This window comes from Oncorhynchus clarkii, chromosome 1 (genome assembly GCF_045791955.1).
Source record: "Oncorhynchus clarkii lewisi isolate Uvic-CL-2024 chromosome 1, UVic_Ocla_1.0, whole genome shotgun sequence".
Lineage (NCBI taxonomy): Eukaryota > Metazoa > Chordata > Actinopteri > Salmoniformes > Salmonidae > Oncorhynchus > Oncorhynchus clarkii.
Window position 1 is genome coordinate 91,507,020 of NC_092147.1, and position 19,142 is coordinate 91,526,161.

At 41.3% G+C, this 19,142-nt stretch overlaps 1 protein-coding gene across 1 annotated transcript; it reads right to left on the reverse strand.

Annotated features, from left to right (window-relative positions):
• Nucleotides 1-2,565: 2,565 nt before the first annotated feature.
• On the reverse strand, nt 2,566-18,659 carry LOC139413889 (microfibril-associated glycoprotein 4-like). Its single transcript, XM_071161733.1, has 6 exons — nt 18,257-18,659; nt 17,914-17,982; nt 11,625-11,816; nt 10,238-10,334; nt 9,927-10,094; nt 2,566-3,782 (listed from the first exon to the last, which is right to left on the reverse strand). The coding sequence occupies exons 2-6, from the start codon at nt 17,914-17,916 to the stop codon at nt 3,526-3,528; spliced, it is 717 nt and encodes a 238-aa protein (XP_071017834.1). The 5' UTR covers nt 17,917-17,982; nt 18,257-18,659; the 3' UTR covers nt 2,566-3,525.
• Nucleotides 18,660-19,142: the final 483 nt, after the last annotated feature.

Here is a 19,142-nt window from a genome sequence, read left to right on the forward strand (position 1 = left end):
AGCTCTAATTTGTCTGCACCCAATCAGCATCGTTCACACCCTCTTATTAAGCCTTAGCCCCACCCATCTCTTTAAGGATTCACAGAGTGAGTAGTGTAGTAAACAACCAAAGATTTCAAGACTAAACGTTTTTCCTTGGGTGTCTGAGTTGTGTGCTAGTCGTTTAAACAGACAGCTTGGTGCTTTCAACATATCAATACCTCTCACAAATACATGTAGTGATGAAGTCAATCTCTCCTCCACTTTGAGCCAGAAGAGATTGACATGCATATTATTGTTTGCTCTCTGTGTGTATCCAAGGACCAGCCGTGCTACCCTGTTTTGAGCGAATTGCAATTTTCCTAAGACCCTCTTTGTGTCACCTGACCACACGACTGAACAGTAGTCCAGGTGAGACAAAACTAGAGCCTGTAGGACCTGCCTTGTTGATAGTGTTGTTAAAAAGGCAGAGTAGCACTTTATTACAGACTTCTGCAGTCATTTTAGTCGCTGCAGTAGCTGACCTGTATAGTGTTGAGTCATCCGCATACATAGACACAATGGCTTTACTCAAAGCCAGTAGCAAGTAAGAGGCCTAGACAGTTGCCCTGGGGAATTCCTGATTCTACCTGAATAATGTCAGAGAGGCTTCCATTAAAGAACACCCTCTGTTTCCTGTTAGGCAGGTAACTCTTTATTCACAATATAGCAGGGGATGTAAAGCCACATAACATACGTTTTTCCTGCAGCAGACTATGATCGATAATGGGAGAAGCTGCACTGAAGTCTAACAAAACAGCCCCCACAATCTTTTTATCATCAATTTATCTCAGCCAATCATCAGTCATTTGTGTAAGTGATGTGCATGTTGAGTGTCCTTCCCAATAAGCGTGTTGAAAGTCTGTTGTCAATTGTGACCCATTTCAGGAAACTAGGCGTGTGTCGCAAGTCACAACTTCACAGGAGAGCCATTTAATAAAAATATGTTTTAATCAAAATGCGTTTTTTGGCAGAAATGCCTTCTGGAACATGTGAACTTTCATGTGCCTTAATAACAAACATGTATGCTGTCTGTAAATACAACTACAATTGATAAATTACGAGCCTTATTGGTTAAGCCACAGAAAAAGGCAGCAACCTTCCAACTAGCCGTGATTGGCTGAGATAATGAGTGGGCTGGACATGCCGAGAGAGGATTTCAGATTGGTCTGCCATATAGAGGGCTTCTGTCTATTTGAGCTGGTCAGTCTGTTGGTAATACTGTCGAACGTGGCTTTTTATGAAATGTATCGTGTAGTGGAGCTGCATAATTGTTGCTCTCCACTTTCTGGAGGATCAAGTTTTAAAATCAGTTTACTTAGAGTATGATAGCTAAAGAGATGGAGAAAACACCTGTCTCCGGATTACATCTTCAAATTAAGGGCAGCCGTGGTATGGCATCCCTGACAGGGAGATGCGTCCATCATGCATGATGATGTATACGGGTAAGATAGTCTAGCATTAGCTAGCTACATTTTCAGATATAACACGTTTCTAAATTTGACAGAAAGTGGTTTATTTTCAAGTTAAAGTGTACTGTTAGCTAGCTAGCTAACGTTAGCTGACTGGCTCACTAGCTAACGTTACGAGTATGGCGTTATTATTCGTATCCCAGAGCCGTTGGTTTTGCTAGTTTGAGCCTAATGTTAGCTAGCTAACATTGAACATGGTTGTTTAGCTCCCAGCAGATTGTTGAGCAGATTCATGCAGGATAGTAACAACATGATTTGGCACTATATTCATTGTTGTTAACTAGCTAACGTTAGCTGGCTGGCTTGTTAGCTAACATTATGTGACGTGTGTGATCTTACACGTTGTTTACCTAGCTAGGTTCATTGTTTACCTAGCTAGCTAACATTGAACCTGGTTGGTTAGCTCCCAGCATATTCATACAGTGACACCTTAGGGAAGCCACAGAAAAATGAATCTGGCTGATATCCCTTTAAATGGTATCCCTTTAAACAACATGATTTGGCACTATGTTCATTGTTGTTTAACTAGCTATTGTTAGCTGGCTGGCTTGTTAGCTAACGTTACGTGACGTTGTTTACCTAGCTAGGTTCATTGTTTACCTAGCTAGCTAGCTACATGTCTTAAGCTAATGTGTACAACACCCGTTGAATATGGCCGCTGTCAGTAAACGTCTGAAAAAAGCGTAATGAAATTGTTGCCAGCAGAGCTGGTTAGGCTGTTTTCATGTTATCCAGAGGTAAACAAATCATCGGCCAGAGCGTCAAGTGGGCGCTCTGAACGTTATATAAAATATCCCCGTAGTCTAGAAAGGCATACATGTAGCTAATACTAGCCTCCTTCTGGCTTCAAAAGAAAAACAGGCTACCCTCATTATTGGAATCACTTCACCGTCTGACCCACAAACTCAATTCAACATGGTTGGCTGAAGTCATTACACACATGTAACTATTCTAAAGTCAAATAGATAATAAACTGATGCTATTTCAATATGGAGCTTAAAGTGATGTGTTTTTAGCATGGCAACAAAGACCGTTGGTTCTAAACATTGCACAATAAACTGCGGGAGAATTCATAATTTTGCAGGTACAGTATCTGTCTTTATTTCAAGTGTTGGTGATCATAACATACGGTATGTTAAGGTAAGGGACAGACAGTGTGTTAGGGTAAGAGACAGACAGTGTGTTAGGGTAAGAGACAGACAGTGTGTTAGGGTAAGAGACAGACAGTGTGTTAAGGTAAGGGACAGACAGTGTGTTAGGGTAAGGGACAGACAGTATGTTAGGGTAAGAGACAGACAGTGTGTTAAGGTAAGGGACAGACAGTGTGTTAAGGTAAGAGACAGACAGTGTGTTAGGGTAAGAGACAGACAGTGTGTTAGGGTAAGAGACAGACAGTGTGTTAGGGTAAGAGACAGACAGTGTGTTAAGTTAAGAGACAGACAGTGTGTTAGAGTAAGAGACAGACAGTGTGTTAAGTTAAGAGACAGACAGTGTGTTAGGGTAAGAGACAGACAGTGTGTTAAGGTAAGAGACAGACAGTGTGTTAGGGTAAGAGACAGACAGTGTGTTAGGGTAAGAGACAGACAGTGTGTTAAGTTAAGAGACAGACAGTGTGTTAGGGTAAGAGACAGACAGTGTGTTAAGGTAAGAGACAGACAGTGTGTTAGGATAAGAGACAGCCAGTGTGTTAAGGTAAGAGACAGACAGTGTGTTAGGGTAAGAGACAGACCGTGTGTTAGGGTAAGAGACAGACAGTGTGTTAAGGTAAGAGACAGAGATAGTTAAATGATGGGTCAGAGTCATATAATCCCCACTGCAGTCAGGGTTCTGTTGCTATGGCAACACTGCACTTCAGAGTAGATCTGAGATCTTCTGTATCCTGCTGCACCTTCTAAACTCTGGAGACCCAAACACAAACCCTACTTAAAACAAAGACCCCCCCTCTCCCTTATAAATGGAATATGTGCATGTGCTGGAAATGTTTGTATGGCAATAATTGTTATTGAAAAATCCGATTTTACAATTGTGTTAGAAATTATTGAGGGGCTGGGGCTGGTCTGATCTTCATGGTGATGGCTTTCAGGGAGTATGTATAGCCTTTCCATGATTTCCAGTTGATGCCAATACCAAAGGTAGACTCGCCCCATGCATATATCCCATTGGGGTTAGTAACATGGCAGTTGGTGTACCAAAATCCTCCGTAGTACACCTGGGCACAGTTGGCGTCGGCAAGGTCCTGGTCTTTATCTAACGTTGTAAATTTGTGACCATTGTGAAAAACCAGACAATCTCCTGAGGAAACAGAGGAGATAAATAAGGACTCTAGGTAACTTAATGATAATACTTCCACCAGCTTTAGGTATGAACTAGTGATGCACCGATATGACATGTCTGGCCGATACCGATATCCGATATGTTCCTTGCCCAAAAAAACCTGATACCGATGCAGATAACCGATATAAAACATGTTTGCAGCCTTTTAAGCATTCTAGTACAGTTAAATAGTTAACACACACATATGGGCGCAGCGGTCTAAGGCACTGTATCTCAGTGCAAGAGGCGTCACTACAGTCCCTGGTTCGAATCCAGGCTGTATCACATCCGGCCGTGATTGAGAGTCCCGTAGGGCGGAGCACAATTGTCCCAGCATTGGCCGGGGTAGGCCGTCATTGTAAATAAGAATTTGTTCTTAACTTCTTGATTCTACTTGAGACGCATATGTCTCAAGTAGGCACCTGGAAATGCAAATGCGCTACGCTAAATGCTAAATGTACTGTTAAAACTCAAACCTTGATCAAAATTCACAAGCAGGGTATTGAATTAAAGCTACACTCGTTGTGAACCTAGCCAACAAGTCAGATTTTTAAAATGCTTTTCGGCGAAAGCATGAGAAGCTATTATCTGATAGCATGCACCACCTCAAAATGCCTGAATGCGACGTAAACAAAGACTCTGCTTATCCGACGCAGCACAAAACGCAGAAATAAAATATAAAACATTCATTACCTTTGACGAGCTTCTTTCTTGGCACCCCTATATGCCCCATAAACATCACTATTGGGTCTTTTTTTTGTTTAAATCGGTCCATATATACCCAAAATAGCTTTCTATGGAAGCTGTGTCATTCAGAAAAAAACATCGTTTTTAAACGCTGCGTCATTTTTTAAAATTAAAAAAGTCGACGATAAACTTTCACAAAACACTTCGAAATCCTTTTGTAATCCAACTTTAGGTATTAGTAAACGTTTATAATCTATCAAAATGATTACAGGGCGATGTATATTCAATAGCTCCTCGTCTGCAAATCAATGGCTGCCAATGTCCACATTTACAGCGTCCTGGTGGAGACTGGAAGAAACGGAAGCCAGATAGTTGGATTTTCCAACAAAAAATTCAATTGAAAATGACGACAATGGCGACATCGTGTGGAATTTGTATGAATTGCATGCAGGTCGATATTAAATTTTGTCCCCTTTTAACAACCCATGGAAGTGACTTATGGAAATTATTTTTAGCTTTCAGAGAGCAGTTTTTCTTGCGTTTTTCAATGAAACACATAATCTGTTATAGTCACAGCCGTGATTTAACCAGTTTTAGAAACTTCAGAGTGTTTTCTATCCACACATACTAATCATATGCATATACTATATTCCTGGCATGAGTAGCAGGACGCTGAAAAGTTGCGCGATTTTTAACAGAATGTTCGAAAAAGGAGGGGGTAGAAGTAAGAGGTTTTAACTGACTTGCCTAGTGAAATAAAGGTTACACACAAACACCACACTGACCAAAAAGTTATTTTGTTGGCATTTACGTATGTCCCCATTACCAGAAAAACATCATCACAACCTATTTCTTTCACTTACTTGCTGTGCTGTTTCGTTGTTAATTTGTTCCGGCGTTTCATTCTCAACCAGGATTTCTATGGAACGCCGTTTGGGTCTTTGCGTGTCAAAATATCTACTATTTAACACAATTTGACGTGTCAATTAAGCTTGTTGACCAATCAGGACCTGAATATGACTGCACGTCACATAATAATTTAAGGCGTTCATATTTTTTTTACATAGTTATTACACATCACTCATATTGATTACACTATCACTCGTATTTCATGTTACAAAGATTCATCAATACGTATGCTATGATGCTGGTAAAGTTGTCTCTCACACCTACAGTCCTGGTCATAAAAAAGCTAGCTAGTTGATGGATGCAAACAATATTCTTCCCCCAAAAACACGACATAATCTGTTTCAGTAGCTATAGTTCGCTAGCTAACATCTATTTAATTAGCTATAGTTAGCTAGCTAACATCTATTTCAGTAGCTATAGTTCGCTAGCTAACATCTATTTCAGTAGCTATATTTTGCTACCTAACATCTATTTCAGTAGCTATAGTTAGCTAGCTAACATCTATTTAAGTAGCTATAGTTAGCTAGCTGACATCTGTTTCAGTAGCTTTAGTTAGCTAGCTAACTATATAGCTAGGTGTCATCATCTAAAATAACCCTAATTTGTAAGACAGATCTTATTTTATTATTCATCGGACCCATCTATGTGAAGCTAGCCACAATAAGGATTAACCACAATAGTGGACTTTGCGGTTAGCCTTCAAAATACAAGTATGGCATAATTCTACTATTTGTATTCATTTGCATCACTGTCAATGACATACTTTTATTTTGAAAGCAAACTGCAAATTCCACTATTGTGCCTAATCCTTATTGTGGCTAGCTTCACAACACATAATCCGGTCCGGTCGAGCCTCACTAACCAGATGAAGCTAGCTAGCTGCTTATAACGTTAGCTTTGGGAGACAGGGTTAAGTAGCTGGCTAGCTATTTATTTTCATGAACTGAAGTTCCATTTCAATATGCGAACAACAAGTGGCAAACTAGCTAATACTAACTCACAAGGATTCCTAAATCATTGCCAAGAATAATGAAAATGACTGCAGTTTCTACTGGTCATTGTTTTCAGGCTGGTTGTATTGATGCTAGCTAAGTACCAAGCTAATGCTGGCTTCCCCAGAAGTTGCGGTCGACCAATGATGCTTTATTACCAACGCGATATTGAAAACATATCGGTCATGCCCGGTGTTTGCTTGTTTGCAGACTTTTTTTTGTACGGCTTTGACAGTGCAACTGTATCTTTTTTGCAAGACCCAAACAACGTTTTTTTTAATTGATTTTATTTCACCTTTATTTAACCAGGTAGGCTAGTTGAGAACACCTTTATTTAACCAGGTAGGCTAGTTGAGAACACCTTTATTTAACCAGGTAGGCTAGTTGAGAACACCTTTATTTAACTAGGTAGGCTAGTTGAGAACACCTTTATTTAACCAGGTAGGCTAGTTGAGAACAAGTTCTCATTTACAACTGCGACCTGGCCAAGATAAAGCATAGCAGTGTGAACAGACAACAACACATAGTTAGTTACACAGTAGAGTCTATATACATTGTGTGCAAAAGGCATGAGGAGGTTGGCGAATAATTTCAATTTAGCAGATTAACACTGGAGTGATACATGATCAGATGGTCATGTACAGGTAGAGATACTGGTGTGCAAAAGAGCAGAAAAGTAAATAAAATAAAAACAGTATTGGGATGAGGTAGGTAAATTGGGTGGTCTATTTACCGATGGACTATGTACAGCTGCAGCGATCGGTTAGCTGCTCAGATGGCAGATGTTTAAAGTTGGTGAGGGAGATAAAAGTCTCCAACTTCAGCGATTTTTGCAATTCTTTCCAGTCACAGGCAGCAGAGAACTGGAAGGGAAGGCGGCCAAATGAGGTGTTGGCTTTAGGGATGATCAGTGAGATACACCTGCTGGAGCGCGTGCTACGGGTGGGTGTTGCCATCGTGACCAGTGAGTAAGGCAGAGCTTTACCTAGCATGGACTTGTAGATGACCTGGAGCCAGTGGGTCTGGCGACGAATATGTAGCGAGGGCCAGCCGACTAGAGCATACAGGTCGCAGTGGTGGGTGGTATAAGGTGCTTTAGTAACAAAACGGGTGCAGGCAGCGAATGGTTGAAAAGCATGCATTTGATTTTATTAGCGTTTAAGAGCAGTTGGAGGCCACAGAAGGAGTGCTGTATGGCATTGAAGCTCGTTTGGAGGTTAGATAGCACAGTGTCCAAGGAAGGGCCAGAAGTATACAGAATGTGTCGTCTGCGTAGAGGTGGATCAGGGAATTGCCCGCAGCAAGAGCAACATCATTGATATATACAGAGAAAAGAGTCGTCCCGAGAATTGAACCCTTTGCCACCCCCATAGTTCCATAGTATGTTGTGAAGCTAATAGCAGTGACGCTATTACTGTGTAATTTCGGTAGGGCAACATCTGAAAAATGTATTTTCATGAACTGAAGTTCCATTTCAATAGGCAAACAACAAGTGGCAACCTAGCTAATACTAACTTCGGTAGGGCAACATCTGAAAAATAGCGCCTACTTGGTAGTGTGTACCGGTGCTCGACCAGTCGGCGAAAGCCAACATCACCCACTACAAAGGACGGTTGATTGTCAAGGGCAATGAATTCCATTATCTTTGAGTCGTCTCTCTGAAATGTTGTTATCCTTTCAAATGACTGCTGGACTTGTTGTCTGCTCGATCCACACAGCAGACATTGTGGGCGAGGTTAGGAATGCTGTGTTGCACGTGTAGTGCAACATTTTACGTGGCGTCATTACGTCATGTACCTACGTTATATAGGTTTGCACGTCAGCTCTGACATCGGTTTTGCACATCAGTGTTAAACTAGACATCAGGCCGCTACTGATGTTGTCATTTTTAGTTAATATCGGCCAATTCCGATATGTTCACCGATATATCGTGCATCCCTAGTAATGAACCCTTGTTGACAGATTTTCTTGCACTATTTTCCTTGTAATTTTCTCTGGTACTATATTCTGGTACTATACTCTTGTACTATGTTCTAGTGCTATGCTCATGGACTATATTATGGTACTATATTCTGGTACTATATTCTAGTGCTATATTCTGGTACTATACTCTGGTACTATATTCTAGTGCTATATTATGGTACTATACTCTGGTACTATACTCTGGTACTATATTCTAGTGCTATATTATGCCACTATATTCTGGTACTGTACTCTGGTAATATATTCCAGTGCTATAGTATGGTACTATACTCTGGTACTATACTCATGGACTATATTCCAATTCTATAGTATGGTACTATATTATGGTACTATACTCGGGTACTATACTCTTGGACTATATTCTACTGCTATATTCTAGTGCTATATTCTGGTACTATACTCTGGTACTATACTCTTGGACTATATTCTGGCACTATACTCTGGTACTATATTCTGGTACTATATTCTGGTACTATATTCAGGTGCTATACTCTGGTACTATACTCTTGGACTATATTCTGGTACTATGTTCTGGTACTATACTCTTGGACTATATTATGGTACTATACTCTTGTACTATGTTCTAGTGCTATGCTCATGGACTATATTATGGTACTATATTCTGGTACTATATTCTAGTGCTATATTCTGGTACTATACTCTGGTACTATATTCTAGTGCTATATTATGGTACTATACTCTGGTACTATACTCTGGTACTATATTCTAGTGCTATATTATGCCACTATATTCTGGCACTATACTCTGGTAATATATTCCAGTGCTATATTATGGTACTATACTCTGGTACTATACTCATGGACTATATTCCAATTCTATAGTATGGTACTATATTATGGTACTATACTCTGCTACTATATTCTAGTGCTATATTCTGGTACTATAGTCTGGTACTGTACTCTTGGACTATATTCTAGTGCTATATTCTGGTACTATACTCTGGTACTATACTCTTGGACTATATTCTGGCACTATACTCTGGTACTATATTCTGGTACTATATTCTGGTACTATATTCAGGTGCTATACTCTGGTACTATACTCTTGGACTATATTCTGGTACTATGTTCTGGTACTATACTCTTGGACTATATTAGGGTACTATGTTATGGTACTATACTCTGGTACTATATTCTGGTACTATACTCTGGTACTATATTCTGGTACTATACTCTGGTACTATATTCTGGTACTATATTTTTGTACTATACCCTTGGACTATATTCTAGTGCTATATTCTTGTACTATACTCTTGGACTATATTCTGGTACTATATTCTTGGTCTATATTCAGGTGCAATATTCTTGGACTATATTCTGGTACTACAGTATATTCTGGTTCTACAGTATATTATTGGACTATATTCTGGTACTACAGTATATTCTGGTACTATATTATGGTACTACAATATATTCTGGTACTACAGTATATTATTGGACTATATTATGGTACTACAGTATATTCTTGGACTATTTTAGTATACTTTTTTTCTTGGGTTATTTTTTCTTGGACAATATAAATTGTCACCCACCTGCTCCTCCATCTTTGAATGAGCCCAGTGTTAGCAGGTATCCTTCAGCCTCTGGTCCAACGGAGAAGGAAGAGTACTGAGCATAGACCTTATTCCCCTCAAAGTCCTCCATGTCCACCCTCAGCTCATAGGTTCCTTTCATAGTCATGAGATGCATTGTCTCCAGCCCTGGAGAATGAAATCAACATAGCAGTTCACTGTGTTGTCTGAATACAATGACAAATGGCCTTGACAAACCGAATGAAGTCAGTCGTAGAACAAGGTTCTAGGAGGAGAACGTTCTGTTGGCTAGAAGTTAAACCAGTTCCTACCCAGCCAGTACTCTCCAGCTGCGCTCCCAAAACCACTCTTGTACTGATCCCACTTCCTGTAGAAGTTCACTGATCCATCCTGTCGGCTCTGAATCAGCTGATTTAGAGAGAGATTGTTTCATTGACATATTAAGAGAGAGAGATTGTTTAATTGACAGATTAAGAGAGAGAGAGAGAGAGAGATTGTTTCATTGACAGATTAAGAGAGAGATATTGTTTAATTGACAGATTAAGAGAGAGAGATTGTTTAATTGACAGATTAAGAGAGAGAGATTGTTTCATTGACAGATTAAGAGAGAGAGATTGTTTAATTCACAGATTAAGAGAGAGAGATTGTTTCATTGACAGATTAAGAGAGAGATATTGTTTAATTTACAGATTAAGAGAGAGAGATATTGTTTAATTAACAGATTAAGAGAGAGAGATTGTTTAATTGACAGATTAAGAGAGAGAGAGATTGTTTAATTGACAGATTAAGAGAGAGAGATTGTTTAATTGACAGATTAAGAGAGAGAGATTGTTTAATTGACAGATTAAGAGAGAGAGATTGTTTAATTGACAGATTAAGAGAGAGAGATTGTTTAATTGACAGATTAAGAGAGAGAGAGATTGTTTAATTGACAGATTGAGAGAGATATTGTTTAATTGACAGATTAAGAGAGAGAGATTGTTTAATTGACAGATTAAGAGAGAGAGATTGTTTCATTGACAGATTAAGAGAGAGAGAGAGATTGTTTAATTGACAGATTAAGAAAGAGAGATTGTTTCATTGACAGATTAAGAGAGAGATATTGTTTAATTAACAGATTAAGAGAGAGAGAGATTGTTTCATTGACAGATTAAGAGAGAGAGATTGTTTAATTGACAGATTAAGAGAGAGAGAGATTGTTTCATTGACAGATTAAGAGAGAGAGATTGTTTAATTGACAGATTAAGAGAGAGAGATTGTTTCATTGACAGATTAAGAGAGAGAGATATTGTTTAATTAACAGATTAAGAGAGAGAGAGATTGTTTAATTAACAGATTAAGAGAGAGATATTGTTTGATAAACAGATTAAGAGAGGGAGAGATTGTTTGATAAACAGATTAAGAGAGAGAGAGATTGTTTAATTGACAGATTAAGAGAGAGAGAGATTGTTTGATAAACAGATTAAGAGAGAGAGAGATTGTTTAATTAACAGATTAAGAGAGAGAGATATTGTTTAATTAACAGATTAAGAGAGAGAGAGATTATTTAATTAACAGATTAAGAGAGAGAGAGATTGTTTAATTAACAGATTAAGAGAGAGAGAGAGATTGTTTAATTGACAGATTAAGAGAGAGAGAGAGATTGTTCATGGTAAATTAGTCTATAAGTGTATTTCAATATCACACATTGAAACTGACCGTCCACTTTCCTAGATATGCACTTTCAAACCCCATGTCACAGAAGACCTGGACAGGTGAGGTAGGTCCTGCAGGGTAGATGGTGTAGACCCCGTTTTGTCCAGAACCTGATCTATAGACCTCATCACAGTCCACTGGATGCAGGGAGGACTGCACCATCACGGGGACCAGTAGAGCCAGCAGCAAGATGGACTGCAGCACAGGGTAGATGGATACAGCAGTTTAATACAAAAACTGTCTAGTGTTGGTTCATTTGTAGTTATTATGGATACATTTATTATGCCAAAGCAGCAGCTACTCTTCCTGGGGTCCAGCAAAATAAGGCAGTTTATACAGTTTTAAAAACATCACAATACATTCACAGATTTCACAACACACTGTGTGCCCTCAGGCCCCTACTCCACCACTACCACATATCTACAGTACTAAATCCAGTGCGTATGTTATTGTGTGTGTGTGTGTGTGTGTGTGTGTGTGTGTGTGTGTGTGTGTGTGTTCTGTGTGTGTGTGTTCTGTGTGTGTGTGTGTGTGTGTGTGTTCTGTGTGTGTGTGTGTGTGTGTGCGTGTGTGTGTGTGCGTGCGTGCGTGTGTGTGTGCGTGTGTCTGTGCCAATGTTTGTGTTGCTCCACAGTCCCCGCAGTTCCATAAGGTGTTTTTTAATCTGTTTTAAAAAATATATATAATTCTACTGCTGCATCAGTTACCTGATGTGGAATAGAGTTCCATGTAGTCATGGCTCTGTGGAATAGAGTTCCATGTAGTCATGGCTCTGTGGAATAGAGTTCCATGTAGTCATGGCTCTGTGGAATAGAGTTCCATGTAGTCATGGCTCTGTGGAATAGAGTTCCATGTAGTCATGGCTCTGTGGAATAGAGTTCCATGTAGTCATGACTCTGTGGAATAGAGTTCCATGTAGTCATGGCTCTGTGGAATAGAGTTCCATGTAGTCATGGCTCTGTGGAATAGAGTTCCATGTAGTCATGGCTCTGTGGAATAGAGTTCCATGTAGTCATGGCTCTGTGGAATAGAGTTCCATGTAGTCATGGCTCTGTGGAATAGAGTTCCATGTAGTCATGGCTCTGTGGAATAGAGTTCCATGTAGTCATGGCTCTGTGGAATAGAGTTCCATGTAGTCATGGCTCTGTGGAATAGAGTTCCATGTAGTCATGGCTCTGTGGAATAGAGTTCCATGTAGTCATGGCTCTGTGGAATAGAGTTCCATGTAGTCATGGCTCTGTGGAATAGAGTTCCATGTAGTCATGGCTCTGTGTAGTACTGTGGAATAGAGTTCCATGTAGTCATGTCTCTATGTAGTACTGTGGAATAGAGTTCCATGTAGTCATGTCTCTATGTAGTACTGTGGAATAGAGTTCCATGTAGTCATGGCTCTGTGGAATAGAGTTCCATGTAGTCATGGCTCTGTGGAATAGAGTTCCATGTAGTCATGGCTCTGTGGAATAGAGTTCCATGTAGTCATGGCTCTGTGGAATAGAGTTCCATGTAGTCATGGCTCTATGGAATAGAGTTCCATGTAGTCATGGCTCTGTGGAATAGAGTTCCATGTAGTCATGGCTCTGTGGAATAGAGTTCCATGTAGTCATGGCTCTATGTAGTACTGTGGAATAGAGTTCCATGTAGTCATGGCTCTGTGGAATAGAGTTCCATGTAGTCATGGCTCTGTGGAATAGAGTTCCATGTAGTCATGGCTCTGTGGAATAGAGTTCCATGTAGTCATGGCTCTGTGGAATAGAGTTCCATGTAGTCATGGCTCTGTGTAGTAGTGTGCTGCTCCCATAGTCTGTTCTGGACTTGGGGACTGTGAAGAGACCTCTGGTGACATGTCTTATGGTGTATGCATGGGTGTCTGAGCTGTGTGCCAGTAGTTTAGACAGACAGCTCGGTGCATTCAACATGTCAATACCTTTCATAAATTAAAATAGTGATGAAGTCAATCTCTCCTCCACTCTCAGCCAGGAGAGATTGACATGCATATTATTAATATTAGCTCTCTGTGTACATCCAAGGGCCAGCCGTGCTGCCCTGTTCTGAGCCAATTGCAATTTTCCTAAGTCCTTTTTTGTGGCACCTGACCACACGACTGAACAGTAGTCAAGGTGCGACAAAACTAGGGCCTGTAGGACCTGCCTTGTTGATAGTGTTGTTAAGAAGGCAGAGCAGCGCTTGATTATAGACAGACTTCTCTCCATCTTAGCTACTACTGCACCAATATGTTTTGACCATGACAGTTTACAATCTAGGGTTACTCCAAGCAGTTTAGTCATCTCAATTTCCACATTATTTATTACAAGATTTAGTTGAGGTTTAGAGTTTAGTGAGTGTTTTGTTCCAAATACAATACTTTTAGTTTTAGAAATATTTAGGCCTAACTTATTCCTTGCCACCCATTCTGAAACTAACTGCAGCTCTTTGTTAAGTGTGGCAGTCATTTCAGTCGCTGCAGTAGCTGACGTGTATAGTGTTGAGTCATCCGCATACATAGACACACTGGCTTTACTCAAAGCCAGTAGCATGTCATTAGTAAAGATTGAAAAAGTAAGGGGCCTAGACAGCTGCCCTGGGGAATTCCTGATTCTACCAGAATTATGTTGGAGAGGCTTCCATTAAAGAACACCCTCTGTGTTCTGTTAGACAGGTAACTCTTTATCCACATTATAGCAGGGGGTGTAAAACCATAACATACGTTTTTCAATAATGTCAAAAGCTGCAATGAAGTCTAACAAGACAGCCCCCACAATAATTGTATCATCAATTTATCTCAGCTAATCATCAGTCATTTGTGAAAATGCTGTGCTTGTTGAGTGCCCTTCTCTATAAGCATGCTGAAATTATGTTGTTTACTGTGAAATAGCATTGTATCTGGTCAAACACAATTTCTTCCAGAAGTTTACTAGGTGTTGGTAACAGGCTGATTGCCAGACTTAATTGCCATACATTTTGCCTCATCACTCTCAACCAAACAATTTTTCAATTCCTCATCAATCCATGGGGATTTAACAGTTTTTACAGTCATTTTCTGAATGGGTGCTTATTAGTAACTGGAATAAGTAGTTTCATAAATGTGTCAAGTGCAGCATCTGGTTGCTCCTCATTACTCACCACAGACCAGCAGTGTCTGGTTGCTCCTCATTACTCACCACAGACCAGCAGTGTCTGGTTGCTCCTCATTACTCACCACAGACCAGCAGTGTCTGGTTGCTCCTCATTACTCACCACAGACCAGCAGTGTCTGGTTGCTCCTCATTACTCACCACAGACCAGCAGTGTCTGGTTGCTCCTCATTACTCACCACAGACCAGCAGTGTCTGGTTGCTCCTCATTACTCACCACAGACCAGCAGTGTCTGGTTGCTCCTCATTACACACCACAGACCAGCAGCGTCTGGTTGCTCCTCATTACACACCACAGACCAGCAGGGTCTGGTTGCTCCTCATTACACACCACAGACCAGCAGCGTCTGGTTGCTCCTCATTACTCACCACAGACCAGCAGCGTCTGGTTGCTCCTCATTACACACCACAGACCAGCAGGGTCTGGTTGCTCCTCATTACTCACCACAGACCAGCAGTGTCTGGTTGCTCCTCATTACTCACCACAGACCAGCAGTGTCTGGTTGCTCCTCATTACTCACCACAGACCAGCAGTGTCTGGTTGCTCCTCATTACTCACCACAGACCAGCAGTGTCTGGTTGCTCCTCATTACTCACCACAGACCAGCAGTGTCTGGTTGCTCCTCATTACACACCACAGACCAGCAGCGTCTGGTTGCTCCTCATTACACACCACAGACCAGCAGGGTCTGGTTGCTCCTCATTACACACCACAGACCAGCAGCGTCTGGTTGCTCCTCATTACACACCACAGACCAGCAGCGTCTGGTTGCTCCTCATTACACACCACAGACCAGCAGCGTCTGGTTGCTCCTCATTACACACCACAGACCAGCAGCGTCTGGTTGCTCCTCATTACACACCACAGACCAGCAGCGTCTGGTTGCTCCTCATTACTCACCACAGACCAGCAGTGTCTGGTTGCTCCTCATTACTCACCACAGACCAGCAGTGTCTGGTTGCTCCTCATTACACACCACAGACCAGCAGTGTCTGGTTGCTCCTCATTACTCACCACAGATCAGCAGTGTCTGGTTGCTCCTCATTACTCACCACAGACCAGCAGTGTCTGGTTGCTCCTCATTACACACCACAGACCAGCAGTGTCTGGTTGCTCCACATTACTCACCACAGACCAGCAGTGTCTGGTTGCTCCTCATTACTCACCACAGACCATCAGTGTCTGGTTGCTCCTCATTACTCACCACAGACCAGCAGTGTCTGGTTGCTCCTCATTACTCACCACAGACCAGCAGTGTCTGGTTGCTCCTCATTACTCACCACAGACCAGCAGTGTCTGGTTGCTCCTCATTACACACCACAGACCAGCAGTGTCTGGTTGCTCCTCATTACACAACACAGACCAGCAGCGTCTGGTTGCTCCTCATTACACACCACAGACCAGCAGCGTCTGGTTGCTCCTCATTACTCACCACAGACCAGCAGTGTCTGGTTGCTCCTCATTACTCACCACAGGCCAGCAAATATGATTTACATCAATAGCATACACTATATTAGGCCCAGCCTGTCCTCTTATTCACTATATTAGGCCCAGCCTGTCCTCTTATTCACTATATTAGGCCCAGCCTGTCCTCTTATACACTATATTAGGCCCAGCCTGTCCTCTTATTCACTATATTAGGCCCAGCCTGTCCTCTTATACACTATATTAGGCCCAGCCTGTCCTCTTATTCACTATATTAGGCCCAGCCTGTCCTCTTATTCACTATATTAGGCCCAGCCTGTCCTCTTATACACTTTATTAGGCCCAGCCTGTCCTCTTATACACTATATTAGGCCCAGCCTGTCCTCTTATACACTATATTAGGCCCAGCCTGTCCTCTTAAACACTATATTAGGCCCAGCCTGTCCTCTTATACACTATATTAGGCCCAGCCTGTCCTCTTATACACTATATTAGGCCCAGCCTGTCCTCTTATACACTATATTAGGCCCAGCCTGTCCTCTTATACACTATATTAGGCCCAGCCTGTCCTCTTATACACTATATTAGGCCCAGCCTGTCCTCTTATACACTATATTAGGCCCAGCCTGTCCTCTTATACACTTTATTAGGCCCAGCCTGTCCTCTTATACACTATATTAGGCCCAGCCTGTCCTCTTATACACTATATTAGGCCCAGCCTGTCCTCTTAAACACTATATTAGGCCCAGCCTGTCCTCTTATACACTATATTAGGCCCAGCCTGTCCTCTTATACACTATATTAGGCCCAGCCTGTCCTCTTATACACTATATTAGGCCCAGCCTGACCTCTTATACACTATATTAGGCCCAGCCTGTCCTCTTATACACTATATTAGGCCCAGCCTGTCCTCTTATACACTTTATTAGGCCCAGCCTGTCCTCTTATACACTATATTAGGCCCAGCCTGTCCTCTTATACACTATATTAGGCCCAGCCTGTCCTCTTATACACTATATTAGGCCCATCCTGTCCTCTTATTCACTATATTAGGCCCAGCCTGTCCTCTTATACACTATATTAGGCCCAGCCTGTCCTCTTATACACTATATTAGGCCCAGCCTGTCCTCTTATACACTATATTAGGCCCAGCCTGTCCTCTTATACACTATATTAGGCCCAGCCTGTCCTCTTATACACTATATTAGGCCCAGCCTGTCCTCTTATACACTATATTAGGCCCAGCCTGTCCTCTTATACACTATATTAGGCCAGCCTTTGGAGCGTTAGTTTTCCTAGATATGGCTGTTATATTGTGATCACTACAGCCTATGGATTTGGACACTGCTTTAGAGCAAAATAGTAAAGATGTGATCAATACATGTTGATGATTTAATTCCTGTGTTGTTTGTAACTACCCTGGTAGGTTGACTGATAACCTGAACCAGGTTGCCGGCACTGGTTCCAGTTTGAAGTTTTTTCCTGAGTGGGCAGCCTGACGAAAGACCGTCAATATTTAAATCCCCCAGAAAATATACTTCTCTGTTGATATCACAAACATAATCAAGCATTTCACACATATTATCCAGATACTGACTGTTAGCACTTGGTGGTCTATAGCAGCTTCCCACCAGAATGGGCTTTTCATTAGAGACACATGTCCTATATTCTCGTTAGTATCTCTGAATGCTGTTTTCTGACCATTCTAATAATGCTGTGGTTTATTAATACTTACCATCGTTGTTGTGATAGATGTCTGTTTGCCTTTGAAGGAAACTTCAGAATAGTATGTTGAATGGACGTCCTGTAAGAAAAGGGAGCTCATTTACTACAGTATTGTTCAGGTCTCCAGCTGTTGGTGAAATACTAACACTTACACAGTCACTCTGTCTCACTATGACAATTTACATTTTACTGTGTTAACAAACAGGATTCTAGTTAGGTCCTATGATGACTGAACAGATCGGACAATGTTACATTAGGCACCAGGAAAACCTCCCTTCCTAATTGTTTTATTTGAAATTATTTGAAATGATTTGTGATCAGTTAAGAATAGTGAGAGACATGCATGAGCTCACCTGTATCAGTGACAGATGTCAGTGTCTTCATGAGCTGTTTGTCCCCACTAAGATGCACACCTCTTTTATAAAGGCAGCCCAGAGCATGTTGCATCACTCAGTACTTTCTCTGGTCCACACCTCTTTTATAAAGACAACCCAGAGCATGTTGCAACACTCAGTACTTTCCCTGTGTTTTCCCTGTGTTTTTCTAAGCGCCGGATTTCGGCCAAATAGCCGGTAACATACTTATTTTCAGCTGGCTACTTTTCATTTAAAAGTTTTAATTCGCTAGCAGAAAACTCAGTCGAGACCTCTCCTGCTAGAATGAACGATATGCATCTTCTAGTGATCTATTGATAGGACAGGCCCATGATCTATCGATAGGACAGGCCCATGATCTATCGATAGGACAGGCCCATGATCTATTGATAGGACAGGCCCATATAAAAATATATTTGGATTGACCTTTACCAATAAAATGTAATTTAGTTATTACATGTATTTAATGTTTGGCTGGTTTGGTTTCTTACAATGCCTAGCATCTTGAATTAAATTCCACTGTCTCAAAGAGAGGGAGGCATTTCACTGTCTCAAAGAGAGGGAGGCATTTCACTGTCTCAAAGAGAGGGAGGCATTTCACTGTCTCAAAGAGAGGGAGGCATTTCACTGTCTCAAAGAGAGGGGGGCATTTCACTGTCTCAAAGAGAGGGAGGCATTTGACTGTCTCAAAGAGAGGGAGACATTTCACTGTCTCAAAGAGAGGGAGGCATTTCACTGTCTCAAAGAGAGGGAGGCATTTCACTGTCTCAAAGAGAGGGAGGCATTTCACTGTCTCAAAGAGAGGGAGGCATTTCACTGTCTCAAAGAGAGGGAGACATTTCACTGTCTCAAAGAGAGGGAGGCA